Genomic DNA, 14,354 nt, shown 5'->3' with positions numbered 1-14,354 from the left:
ATCTTGTCCCCCACTTCTGGTGGGTCCGTGAACTTGGCTGATTCTTCCTTGGCAATGTTTAAGCCAGTGCCTTCCTTCCCATTCCCAGCACCGCCTCACATCGAGTCGGGGTCTTTCTAGGCAAGTGACACACTGCTGTGTGGTGACACTCCAGCACAGCCCTCTTCTCATGCCATTCTTCTGTGCGAGGAACCCATTGCTACCCAACCAATGAAGTCCAAGTCCTTCACATAACATTTAAAGACCTCTGTAACTTGGCACCAAATTTTATCTGCCATGTTAATTCAATAAACATTTATTGTGTGCCTATTATAAGTAGATCATTACACCTGGGCTGTTGTTATTTAAAAATAAGATATAAAAATAAGTATATCCTAGTTTTGCTCACAAGGAACTTATAATTTAAACTCAAGGAAAGGCAAATAAAAAGAAATAATAATATGCCATTTTTAAATGTTACTCTTCTAGATGTAGCCCCTGCTGCAATCACTTCTTCCTGGAATAGCTTCCCCCTGTCTGACTCATCTTAAACCATGCCAGCGCCCCAAGCCTCCTCTCACACACAGAGCTGCGGCTCTAGCTGGCTCTTCACGGCAATGAGCGCATCTTGCTCTCTGGGCGACGATTCCTATATATTTTTCTCTTCCTTATTTTTAAGTTTCTTGAGTGCACAGTTCAACCTTTATTTATTTTTTCTATCGGTGGCAGACCCTGAGATAACAGGAGATAACACACTGTGTACACATCAGTTAATAAACCTTTGTTGGATAAGGAAGAAAAACGGGGACTTTATGTGACTAATGTCATGTTTTCCTATCCCCAAAGTTCAAAGCTTACGCCTTGCGGTATTTTCCCACTTGCATTTCTTCATGGCAAAGCCAATCTACACTGGCTAACATCCACAATTATTTGAAATAGTCATTTTGCAATTTTTCTCAATTTTTCCAGTTGCCTACTCACTGTGATACAGATGATGGGGTAGCCAGACACGGGCCCAGCACCATCTTTGGCTCTGGAAGCGTCATCGTACATCAGTAAAGAGACAATTTGAGGGACAGAAGGAAAAGTGACGTCTGCCATGCTATTCATTTCTTCTATATACACAATGGCTTTGGTCGCCTAAGAGGAATAGGTAATTACTTTTGATTACTGAAATATTCGGCTCTAGGAGCTTCTATTGTAGAGTACGATACCCATGATGCTCACACAATGATGAGAATTGTCACACGCAGAGGCCCTGCAGAGTGCCAGGCCCTGTGTGGTTTGTTCTGGGTGATTGTGGCACCTTGGCCATCACTTCTGGAACCCGGGGAGGGGGCATGAACCCAGGGCAGCCTGGCTCGGCCAGCGGCCCATGAGGTATTTAGGTTCTATTTTTTCTCTCCAAATTGTGACGATCGTGGCTGACTCTGTCTTGGGTTGTGACAAGGGAGATCCATGAGAAGGCCAATTAGTTGCTAGTGGGAAAAAAGCTGAGCGACAGGCTGAGACAAGGCAGATCATAGGGGTCATGTGACAGCAGAGCCTTGCTGACATGGATGCCGGCGAAAAGCAAGGCTTTAAATGAGCAGAGACCCGAAGCCCAGCCTGAAGCCCATGCAGAGCGCGATGCCAAGACACCGGGCCAATAAATTTGCCTTAGCTCCTGCATAACCCTCTGATATCTTATATACCACAGTTTGCAGCTCTATATTCACCTGTGGATATGTAAAAGCGGCTGTCATCACTTGAAGTGACCTGAATGAATCTCAGTTCTTTTCACCCCAAAGATTTTAATGCAATCCTTCACAAAAATAACAAAACAAGAATAATTTTTAACATGATCAAGAGTTTTAAAAATATATAAATGTGGGAAAGGTTGTCTGCCCATACTTCTTGAATTTTAAATATGACTTAAAAGAAAAAAAGCAAGGCACTATAGCAGAAATGTCATCAAGTAGTAAAGGTTATAAAATGATAACAGATACTAAAGGGAAGAAACCTGTCCAATTTGATTTTATACTAATAGTAAATCAAATAATAAAAGAAATAGAGTAAATTTAAGCATGGATATTATTATTTTTTTATATAGTTTATTGTCAAGTTGTTTTCCATACAACACCCAGTGCTCATTCCAACAAGTGCCCTCCTCCATGCCCATCACCCATTTTCCCCTCTCCCCCAACCCAAAACCCTCAGTTTGTTCTCAGTATTTGAGAGTCTCCTGTGTTTTGTCTCCCTTCCTCTCCTTAACCATTTTTCTACCTTCCCCTCCCCCATGGTCCTCTGTTAAGTTTCTCCTGTTCCACATATGAGTAAAAACATATGGTATTTGTCCTTCTCTGCCTGACTTATTTCGCTCAGCATAACACCCTCAAGGTCCATCCATGTTGCTACACATGGCCAGGTTTCATTGTTTCTCATTGCCATGTAGTATTCCATGGTATAGATAAACCACGTCTTCTCGATGCATTCGTCTGTTGATGGATGCTTAGGCTCTTTCCATGATTTGGCTATTGTTGAGAGTGCTGCTATGAACATTGGGGTATATGTGTCCCTATGCCTCAGCTCTCCTATATCCCTTGGGTAAATTTCTAGCAGTGCTATTGCTGGGTCATAGGGGAGTTCTATTCTTAATTTTTTGAGGAACTTCCACACTGTTTTCCAGAGGGGCTGCACCAGTTTACCTTCCCACCAACAGTGTAGGAAGGTGCCCATTTCTCCACATCCTCTCCAGCATCTATAGTCTCCTGATTTGTTCATTTTAGCCACTCAAGCATAGATATTATAAACATTGGTCTATGCCTAAAATTATTTAGTTGTAGAGATTATTTAAAGTACAAAGGTCAAAATTCTGTAGACATTATGTTTATCTTGAAGAAAATGTGGTTGGTGACACAGTTTAAATGAAATAAGCACAGAAAACCAGGATTAGGACCATAATATTTTGGTCACTGAGGTTCTGGGCATCAATTCGATAAAGCAAGGATTAGAGATGGGAATTTGGAAGGATAGCAGACTGTGTTGTGGATTAAAATGTATGTCTTAATGAGCTGTAGTACTGAATTTACAGTCTTCTCTTGATGCCGAGATGATGTTTTCTTTCTGGAAATGAATCTCAAATTCAATGGCTGCCAACTGAAATGGAAAGGCTAAATGGGCTGTAGTGACTGTAGTCCCCGAGTTTCTGTAAATGTGAGTTTTCATAGGAAGAGCCATAGGAACAAAATTTATTTATGAGGTGAAAAAGGGATTATGCACATCTCCTTTATACAAGGCTTGCACAAAACTCCATTAGTCTACTGTACACTATGTGAGGCTTATATGCATTTTCCCCGATTAAAATGCAGGCCCTAAATTTGTATTCACCTTCTCTTACCTGGGTCTCTGCTACCATGTTCTCATCGGGTTTTAGATGAACAGTGAAGGCCTCTCTCATTTCTCTGATCCCATCGAAGAGTACTTCAATGTTAACAATATGCTGGGTTTCTCCCTCCTTAAACTCAATTTCTACAAATGCAAAGTCACAGATTTAAGTCTTTTATACATGAAGATATGAAATTTTTCTCAAGCTTTTTTGACCGTGACTGACAATGAGGAAAAACACTTTACACTGTGACCCAGTGCGTGTGTGCATAGAATGGAATCACAAGTTTGAAAAACATCATTTATTTTTACCTCAAGTCTTGCACTTAAATATTTTCCATTCTATTCCATTTCATCCAAAGAAAATTCTAATCAGAAGCTACTAAATTTGTTTGTTGACCCATAGTTTGAAAAAACACAGAGTAATGGAACAGAAGATCGCCTGTTTTAATACTGAGGCACAACCAGAAAAACTGGCTCTCATTTCCAGAATTTCTGAGCCAATAGGATTCAAGTCAAGTGACTACAATTGCAGACATTATGAAATGTGAACAACACTTGCCTTAATTATGTATGGATAGTATAAGGTGGATATAAAATTGTTGAGTTTTTTAATATTATATCAAATTATATTTTAAAAAGACTTTTTCTGCTGTTGATGTTAATCTTGGAAACTTAGAGAATTGTTTTCGAGAAATGTGAATGGTATTCTTCCCCTCAACCCTGCTCTCCTCACTAAAAACAAATTTGCTTCATTCTCATGAAAATGAAACTAATTATGAGAATCCTTTTTTAAAATGATTCATTTCAAAATCCCTAAAGCATTAAAAATTAATTGATTTTACTGAACTCAAGATTGTCAGCAGCACCTATATCATGAGACTTGGATAAATGACTTTGTTGGCTTGACTATAGCTTTTGAAAAACTGGCTCAGAAGAGAAATAAAAAGTATAATACATAATCATTCCAATTAGAGAAGATAGCAGATGCTGTTTCCGATGTAACTGAAGTTCAACCATTATAATTCTAAATTACAAATCCTTTAAAATGTGGCAGAGGAAAAGGTGTCTCCAATGTGTTTTTCCTCTGCTACTTCTATTTTTTTATTGTCAATTATGAAAAAGATTTTTTTCCTTTAACATTGAGTTAGTAAGCCAGCTCCCCCTTTAAAATGAGTTCTGTTTCTAGATATAACTGTCTTCCACATTAGCCTCGGTGTGTTCTCTGAGTCTATTAGTCTTGGATTTCTCAGACCCTGAGAGAATTTAGGGCTCTTGTTCCAGAGGATGAAAAGAGCTGATCATTTCTGGCCCATCGATTTGTTTGGTCTGGCTCCTGTGACATTTCATTATAAAATTAGTTTCTGAAACCAAAAATATCTGGGGATTTCACAGAAAAATGTAGATTTTTAAAGTTCTTTTGTACTTTCCTGCTTGGCAAAAGTCAGCTGTCTATGAGGTGCTGGCTTTTTCCAGCAGGGAATGGACTTTATGGTTCAGTAATGTTCCCAATGTGTCATTTCCCTTCCTACTTCCCTTGCTATGCTCATTTTCATCCTTTGTTTTAGCCCTTATATAAGCAGTCAAGTTTTATAACCCCCAGAGTTATAGAAACCCAATTTCTAGGAAGTTAAAAACTAAAGTATTTATTTTAAATATTTAAATGACTGTTTTCTTATCATATACTTGCTGGATGATAGAGATGTTTCCTCAGTTACTCATTTACTTTAGTCTTTATCTGCATGTTAGACATTTTTAGAACAAAAAAATGTTTCAACTTCTCTTCTATACTTGTTATTTCTGTTTGTTTATAAGGGACTGACCTCAATTTTGACCACAGAGGGAGACATTTGAATATGGACTAGAAAAGATTACATTTTAATTGGAAGCATTAGAAACAGCATGTTTACATTTATGGGATAAAAGAGGCACAGGCCGATTTGCTGTTATTTGACCTTTTTTCTGACTTCATAGGTCAGTTTACCACAGAGGTATAATTTCATTTATGCTTCAGCAAAAACCAATTGTTTTGTTTCCTTGAAAAACATTTTCTGTTAAAGGTCATGTTCTCCATCTTTAGGAGGTGTTTCCTTCATGTAAAATCTACTCATTTATAGAAAAAAGACTTATTTCAGATTTTTAATAATTTAGTTGTTAACCAGTTGTTTTCTTCTCCTTTTGGGTGGTATGTGATTTATTTCAAATCTAATATAATATATATTTGAAATATAAATATGTCATTTTTTGCATAGAGAATAATCAGAGGAGAACTTTGAAGCTTTATAGTAGTCAAACGTTTACCGTATGTGCAAAGAAAACACAAGCTGCTTGGTAGAGGATGTTTTTTTTTTCCTATTGTCTTCATCAACTTTATTACTGACTCAGAAATACCTATCCATCATTTTCCAACCGTTTTTTTTCACAAATTAGGAGATCAAGGTGAATGCCTGAAGCCCTATGATCAAGAACTCAAAACTGGGGTGCCTGGGTAGCTCAGTCGGTTAAGCGGTTAAGTGGTTAAGCGTCCGACTTCGGCTCAAGTCATGATCTCATGGCTCGTGGGTTTGAGCCTGGAATCAGGCTCTCTGTTGTCAGTGCAGAGCCCGCTTTGGATCCTCTCCCTCTCTCTCTGCCCTTTTCCTCTCTCTCTTTCTCTCTCTCAAGAATAGCTAAAAACATTAAAAAAAAAAAAGAACTAAAGATTGTTGGTAGCAAGAGGTAGGATACTAGAAACAACATGGGTAAGTAGAACTCCACATAATTCATAAACTTACCTTTGACAAAGAAATCAATTTGTCAGCGAATAGCTTATTCTGTCAGCAAATAGCTTATAAAAAGGGAGAGAAGAACTGATTTGTTTTAATTACTCATAAAAATAAATGGTGAAATGGTACAAAAATTTGAAGAAGGAGAGAGGAGTGGATGAAAAGCATCCATTATGAAATCCTAAGGCCTGGAAAATTCATGGTCCCTTTGGTTGGTATTTCACGAGCATTTTACTGTCCTTTAACACAAAATTTGTAGCTTGAAGTTTTAGATTGCTGGTGTTCTATAAACTAAAAAAAACTATCTCAGTGATCATGCATATTTTCATTGTACTAGAATATTCTACAATTGGTATTATTTGGTATCTGATAAGCATAATAAAGATAATACGTATGAAATGTAAAAGTAGACTCAGAATATAAGGTCATCTGGTCTACTCACAATTTCCCTAAGTCTTCACACATAAGTCCTAGAAGTCAAAAAGGAATAACCTGGAACTAAATTCCACTGCCTTTGTTTTTCTGAAGGAGATTAATGTGAAGGAGTATGTCTATTTTTATTTCAGTTGGATATGTCTCTTCTTTTTCTCAAGGGCACCAATAGTGTGACCACCTGGAGGCAGGCCCTGGGAACGCCCATACCTTCTGACACAGGGTGATAGTCTTCTCCAGAGGTGGCTGAGCCATCCTTGGTGTGGACTCTCACGATGGAAACCTTCGAAGTATCTCCTTGGCGAATCACTGGAATTTTTATAATCACCGACTGTCCTGGTTCTTTGGGTTCACTGACGCTAAATTTGGTTTCTCCAAATTTAATAATGGCCTCTAAAATTGTGAGACATATGGACAAATTAAAACATGAGGGAATACTTTTTCTTCATGTCTAATGTTTCTTTCCAAATGGGAAGAACTTGATTAGTATTAAGCTCCTGGCTTCTCTCCGTCCCCTCACCATGATTATCGTTGAGTGGGTTAAAAGAAACTGAGTGTGTATAGCCCAGCCTCCTTCCTTGGGAACTAACCAGCCCCAGAAGATGTGCACTCTGGGCAGCCTCGATGTGCTGTAAGTCGTACAGGAGTAGGTCCCTGAGAAAACTGATAATAAATTTTCTCGCTGAGGGAGGAGCCGCTGGCTCAGGGCTATCTCTACCAGACAGGAGGTATGAATATTCAAAATTCAGCATTAGATATAAACCATATTCTCCAAAATCAACTTTTAATTAAAATGGTTTAATTTTAATTTGGTTCCCCCTTGGTCCCACTGTTTTTTTCCCATTTCTCAATTACTTCAAAACCTTAGTCAGAGAGAGGCGGGTGGTACCTGGGTGGCTCAGTTGGTTAAGCATCCAACCCCTGATTTCAGCTCAAGTCATGATCTCACGGTTCCTGGGAGCAAGCCCCACATCAGGCTCTATGCTGACAGAGCAGAGCCTGCTTGGATGCTCTGTCTTCCTCTCTCTTTGTCCCTACCCTGCTCATGCTTGCTTTCTTCCTCTCTCTCTCAAAATAAATAATACAAATTTTTTAAAAAAGAAAGAAGGGGTTATTTTCTGAGCCACCAAAAATATTAACACAGAGGGATTTCAATGTCCAAATTACAGCTAAGCACAAGAAATAACGTCTTACTATCAGCATCATCTTGGATCCTTATCAGAGTTTCATTTTGTTCCCCAACCGCAGCCCCGAAGGGGGAGTTGCTATGTGGGGTGCCAAGAACCAGGCGGAGCTCCTCTACTTCCTCATAGACTTGGTCGTCCATCAGCTCAAGGACACAAGGCTTTTCAGTCTCACCTGGAACAGGGATCATGGCAGCGCGTCAATTATACTCCATCACATCCCAGTCCCATCCCGGGCACGAAAGGATACATGGGCCACTAGACTACAACCACCACAAGGGCAAGGATGTTGCTTTTCTCCCTGCTGTATTTACAGTATGAAGAATCGTATCTGGCGTATAACAAGCCTCTGATAAATATTTGCTGAATGAATGATTAAATATTTGAACATATGCAACGAGAGCTCCTATTTGTATGGGAAATTAATGTCTGTTTTTAAGTTCTGTCGCTCACTTAGAAAACAAGGATAATGAGCAAATACCAATTTTAGGTATGAATTTCGAGCATTATGATCAGGAAGCAAATTTAGCAGCCCTGTACAGGACGGTCAGAGTTAATGTGACTATGTTACTGGTTTCCAGTACAATTACAGGATCAAAGCGATCAAACAATTCAAGGCTCTGAATTCATATTAAAAAATGTGACATCTATTTCCTTTCCTTTCTGTCATTTGAACCCTATCTCCCAGCATTGAGAAACCTATTCAGCTGATACGCCTCTGGGTAAACAATAGAACACATCACTGGAAACGAGTTAATAAATGAATACATACACCAAAAAGACATTTATTCAATCTGTTAAGGCCTACTTTGCCTTATTATCACACAGTGCACATAAAACTATGTCATAAGCTTGTGGAAGTCAAGGTCGTGTATTTTCCTTATGCGTATTTCTCATCAAAAACTTGGCTTCCTCAAATTCCAAAGAAAAATGTCAAGCTCAGCCTTACCAGGGAGGAACGTGATGATGGAGCTATCAGTGTTTGGACGTTCCTCGAAGTCCGCCATCACCTGTGCAGATCCCTGGCGTGTGTAGCATCTCACTGAAGACCTGTAGTGAACGTCTCCATTCCTGTGGATCATTGCAACTATCTGCCTATCATTTTCATTGCCAGTATATACCCGTTCTTTGAATTGCATCTTAGGCACTGCAGAAACAAATGGACATATGGATCAAAGTGGACAGAGAACTCCTTGAGGAAAATGCCATTTTAGAAAACCTGGTTTAGTGTAAAGAATAGCGAACAGAAGTGAGAATTGGATTCCAGTTTCCACCCAGTCCCTTGACAATGTTTTGGCCTTAAGCAAATCACTTAAATAAATTGTTTTGATTTTCTTATCTGTAAAATTCTGCCATGCCCATTTCATAGAGTAGGGAGATGCAGTGAAATGCTAAAAAGTAGATAAAACCAGAGACTTTAAGATATCTGTATTTATAGATGTTGCTTAATCATGAGCTTTTCAGATTTTCTGAAATTTCTGAATTATTTCTGAATAACACTCAATATTGTGCACATAATTACAAGCTGAGTTTACCCAGACCATGTTAGAAAAGTTGATAATGAATATAGTATTATATATATGTATATATATATAATGTTTTTGATAATGAATATTATGTATACATTTTAAATGATACCTAAGAATTAGCATAGATCTTATTAACAATAGGCTCTGCCCCTTCCAAGCAAGTCAAGATGATCATGGTTGAAAATGTTTCAGAATTCCTTCATGAGGACGTGTCAGTGATCCCTACCATGTGTCCAGCGGCTGCTTGTCAGAACTATAGTTTGGGTACCTTATTAGAGAAATTTCAGGAGTGTCTAGAGGTGATGGAAGTCCTGAGTGGAGAAGTGGGAAAAGACCATTACATTCAAGGGTCTGTGCGGCGCCATGTGGTTCCATCAAGATATTGATGACAATCTTGCTTTATTTTTTTAAATTTGAAAAGAAGACTAAAAGTTTTCTTCTGAGACTACCTAGTTTTTAACAAAATGGTCAGAAGGGCAAAGGGAGACATGGTCAGAGAGGGTATTGTTATGGGTCGAAATGCATCCCCTCCAAATTCAGAGGCTGAAGTACTAACCCTCACAACCCGAAAATGTGACTTTCTTGGAGGAGATGGTCTTTACAGAGGTAATCAAGTAAACATGAGGTCATTAGAATGGGTTATAATCGAATATAATTGGTGTCTTATAAGTAGGGGAGATTTAGATGCAGTGACACACATAGAAGATAATTTAAAGACACATAGAGGACAAGATGGGTATCTACAAGCCAAAGAAGAGGTGTGGAACAGATCCTTCCCACACAGCTCTTAAAACAAACCAACCTTGCCGTCACCTTGATTTTGGATTTCTAGCCTCCAGGACTGTGAGACAAGAAATTGTGGAGTCGGTAGTACCTTGTTATGGCAGCCCTAGCGACCTTACACAGGTATGTGAACCCCAGTTCACCATTTTACTTAACATGTATATGAACTCTGGCCTTTCAGTTTACTCATCACTGTAAATTAATAAACACTCACGATCGGAGACAGAATCATTTATGGACACCGTGGCTTTGCTGGGCTCGCCAAGGGCAGCGTTCATCGGCATACGAAGCACCAGTTCAAATTTCTCAATTCCCTCCAGCACTGGTTGCCCAAGATCATCCAGGATGATAACGCGAACAGTCTGCATGTTGACTCCAGGCGCAAAATCTAAATGACGACTGATTCCCACATAGTCGGTTCCAGCTATGTAACAAAAGAATGATTCAGTTGGGGACTGACTATATTAAACAAGATTATGAGAAGCAAATTATGTAGATTTACTTGTGATTCTTTAAAAAATACATATATAGATCAGCATAACATTGCAGAAAAGTACATTTAATGAAATGCAAACGATATTGGTTTTAGAGATGGTAGAACAAAGACCAGGCTCTGAACTTTATTTTCTCTATGTCTAGTGAGTTATTTTAGCTTTGGTTAAATAATTCTTCTATTTTATTGTAGAATTCTTGAATAGAGCTAATAAAATTCAGGTCCGAGTTAATCAGCACGTCAATCATACCTATGATTATCGTAAATTACCTATGAAATGCATATATTTAACGTTTGTTAACATCAGTTAAATATATATGTTTATTTTTCCAAGCTACAAGAGAATACCTTAGTTAGGTGTGTGTTTGTCTGTTGGTTAAAGCAACACATTTCAGATATAAGCTTTTGTCTCTCTCACTCCACCCCCATGCACCCCAGGCAAAGAGAGCAGCAATCTTTTATTTTCAAAGACATATTTGGTCTTTGGCTTATTATTTTTCAGACCATGGGGTGCAAACCTCATGTCGACACCTCCATTTATGTCTAAAATAGTTACAAACAAAACTGTCAGTCTTTAGGCGTTCATAAACACTGCGAGTGGGTAACAAGGTTTCCATACTGTTGCTTCTTTGTTTCATACTTTCTGTTCTTCTAACCCTCATTTTATATTCTCTCTACCTCCCAATATTCAACTGTAAGTGTATCTGCCCTGACTTCATTTTTTTGAAATCTCTGTCTGAATCTCTTTGTGGTTCTTGTAGTTTTCTATTCCTCTGCTTCTTCATCTTTATTCTCATCTCTCTTTCTCCGATTTGAATTTTTTTCTTAGAAAATGACGAATTGGGTGAATCAAATGCTTACTGGACACTTACTACACACAAAGCATTATGCTGTTTCCACTACATTAAAAGGGTTAAAACTTAAGCGTGACTTTTAAGATGGTACAGTCCCTGATTGCTTTGTTTGACAAGTGTATGATGTGTGTATGATGTACTTTTGTGTGTGCACACGAGACAGACAGAGTGTGTACTGCTGGCAACTTAGAAGAAGAAAAAAAAGGACATTTCTAATCCTATGCTTACCCTAAACTTCATAATCAACTCTTTGGAGATGTAAATTCCAGGATAAAAGTAAGCATGTACCAGGTAGGGTAGCTTATATAATGAAATGTGGAAAAAGCGTTTCGGATCTGAAGTATTTATGGGGAATCTGGTTACAATGAGGAGGCCACCGAGTCGGAGATGCACATCTGTAAGATACTTACACGTCATTAGATTTCTGTGAGAATGACCAGCATGATCAATCTTGTGCATACTGATGCCAGAATATGCAATGATGTTAGATTTGCAAAGTGTAGAGAACCAATTCATGCAAATACAGGCATTCGAATTTAGAGTCTTTGATTTCTGTGTTTGTAACACAGCCTCTGATTTGTGGCTTAAAAATTTTTTTTAATGTTTATTTTTGAGAGACAGAGAGATAGAGTGTGAGCAGGAGAGGGGCAGAGAGAGGAAGACACAGAATCTGAAGCAGGATCCAGGCTCTGAGCTGCCAGCACAGAGCCTGAGGTGGGGCTCGAACCCTCGAACTGTGAGATCATGACCTGAACTGAAGTCGGATGCTTAACCGACTGAACCACTCAGGCACCCCTGATTTGTGGCTTTTAAATGTACTTTCTCACAGTAATAAAGAGAGTCTAGATTTAGCTCCTATATATTAATAATTTCAGAAAAAGTTCAATTCATCCAGACTGCTTTAATGGGAATGAAGTATTTTAGCTTTAAAGTATTTGGTGTCACAGTGAGTTGAATGCTGTAGAGCCCAAAGAGCTGCCGTAGGAAACCGCTCACCATCAGCAGACGGAGGATCTGTCTTCCGAGATCTCACGGTGACACTGGATGGCCTGGACAGGTCTGTGCCCGTCCTCCACACCCGCACTTCCACGTAGCCCGCGCTCTCGTCCACAGCGTACTCAACGTCACCGAAGTAGAAGGCGGGTTCTGTTAAGAATGAAGCAGTGCCCTTTGGGTTATTTTTATTTTTCCCACATCAGTCCTTACTGACGGAATACCAGAGAAGAATGGACTTTATTTAACTGATTCCCTTATATCGTATTTTCTCCTTTCAGTAAGATAACATCTCTTTAATCTGTTGATTTATATCTTTTTCAGGGCAAAAGGCCTCTGCTGAAAAAGAAAAATATTTATAGTTAAGTGCCTAATGGAACGTTCTCATCCTGAGGCTCGAATTACTTTGTCCCCCATACGTGGGATCATAAGTGGCTTCTAAATGTATTTCCTGGAAGCTTAGCTGGTAAAACAACCCCCAAATGAAATAAAACACATAGGCCGAAGTGTTGTAAGTTCCGTCAGACTGCTCATTGTGTCATTTTTCCCAAGCCTTCACCCTGGAGACTAGTTGCATTATGACATTTTCTGGTCCATTACATTTGGTTTTAATCTGGTGTAACTGGGCCTATCATAACCACGGCAGAGTTAGCACCTATTGGCATAGTTAGACTAAATACATGTGACTACCAGTTCTGAAGACTTTAGGGAGACCAGGACACTATTGGCAATTACCTGTAGAGTGCTGGGGGGGTGTCCTAAGCCAAATGAGGTTCCACTAGAGAAATAATCTCATACCAAGCGGTTTGCCTGAAACATGTATGAAAATGATGAGACTTAGGTCATCAAGGTAAGACCCATGATCTGGAGACTTTGTATTTTTCTCCGGTATTGGTGATGAATTGATCTCATCATCATTCTCTGTGTGATTCCGCTTGTGACCAACAGTTTACCTTGTGAGACAGCCGCCAGAAGTCTGAGGAACACTGAGAGACAGCTGAATAATGAGGAATGCTGAGAGATCATTTGTGTGACTACTTGTATAAAAAACTTACTTTGAAATATTTATAGGCCATAAGAAATTATACGGTATACGTTTACTCACTGTGAACTTATTTTATAATCAAACCTTGACAAAGATAAGTGAATTGAGTTTAGACAGAATAATATGATTTGAGACATTTTAGTCATTTGTGTCTGGTTTTCTAAGACTCAAAAGGGCTGAGTCTAAAAGGTCATAGGGCTCATCAATGTTCCTTAAAAGACAAGACCATTAAAGAGAAGACCACCACATTTCCGAGCATCTAACTGAATTGCTAAACACCCAAAAATCAAGCAGAACCTTACAATCATGGCTTAACGCCAAAGGAAATCCATTTGGTGCCCTGTTCAAGTTGAGCATAAATTCTTTATTTCTCTGACCCAAATAAATTACCTTTGTTAAAACCAGAAAATAATGTTTTCCTTTCTTTCTTCATGTGTGTGCGGGGGTGGGGGGTAGGGGCATTAATAAAAAAGCAGGTAGGTCCCCTGAACTCTTGGATAATACAAAACCAACTTTGGAAATTTTGTTTGCATGTTTTGGTTCATGGGGTGATACGTCTGCGCAGGGCATACCTCACCTCCCTCTCATCCTTCCAACTTGGACGGTGTTAGGGCAAGTGAGTGTGTGTGTACAATGCAGGTGTTATCTCATTAACCTCAGTCAAGGCAGACCTCAAACACAAGCCAATAAATTCCTTACATTTCTCACACCTAAGCAGAGGGCAAAGGTGAAGACAGAACTCTGAAAATGCTTATTCTGACCAGATGGCCAAGCCAGGCAGATCTGTGTTTTTATGTATGTTTTATCCGTATGTTTTATGGAGGTCTGATCATCTGTATCCAACGTGATCTCTCTGTCTCTTCACATTGCTGGCAAACCATATCATCGTATGCCAGGTTTCTGAGTTACTGGAGTGAGCTGTGAATTGTGG

The 14,354-nt window shown here is 39.0% G+C and overlaps 1 protein-coding gene across 1 annotated transcript in view; it reads right to left on the bottom strand.

Annotated features, from left to right (window-relative positions):
- FREM2 (FRAS1 related extracellular matrix 2) overlaps positions 1 to 14,354 on the bottom strand; it is a 161,443-nt gene that overhangs the window by 25,969 nt on the left and 121,120 nt on the right. Inside the window, exons 7-13 of the mRNA XM_077752575.1 lie at positions 12,382 to 12,531; positions 10,253 to 10,462; positions 8,676 to 8,873; positions 7,737 to 7,901; positions 6,753 to 6,935; positions 3,359 to 3,489; positions 961 to 1,119 (exon numbers count right to left, since the gene is read on the bottom strand). Of these exons, the coding sequence (XP_077608701.1) occupies positions 961 to 1,119; positions 3,359 to 3,489; positions 6,753 to 6,935; positions 7,737 to 7,901; positions 8,676 to 8,873; positions 10,253 to 10,462; positions 12,382 to 12,531 (1,196 nt within the window). The remainder of the gene's footprint in view (positions 1 to 960; positions 1,120 to 3,358; positions 3,490 to 6,752; positions 6,936 to 7,736; positions 7,902 to 8,675; positions 8,874 to 10,252; positions 10,463 to 12,381; positions 12,532 to 14,354) is intronic.

The sequence above is a fragment of the Crocuta crocuta genome, unplaced genomic scaffold (genome assembly GCF_008692635.1).
Source record: "Crocuta crocuta isolate KB4526 unplaced genomic scaffold, BGI_CrCroc_1.0 scaffold190, whole genome shotgun sequence".
Taxonomy (NCBI): domain Eukaryota; kingdom Metazoa; phylum Chordata; class Mammalia; order Carnivora; family Hyaenidae; genus Crocuta; species Crocuta crocuta.
The sequence above is the reverse complement of the archived record's forward strand: the minus strand, read 5'-3'. Positions and strand labels throughout refer to the sequence as shown.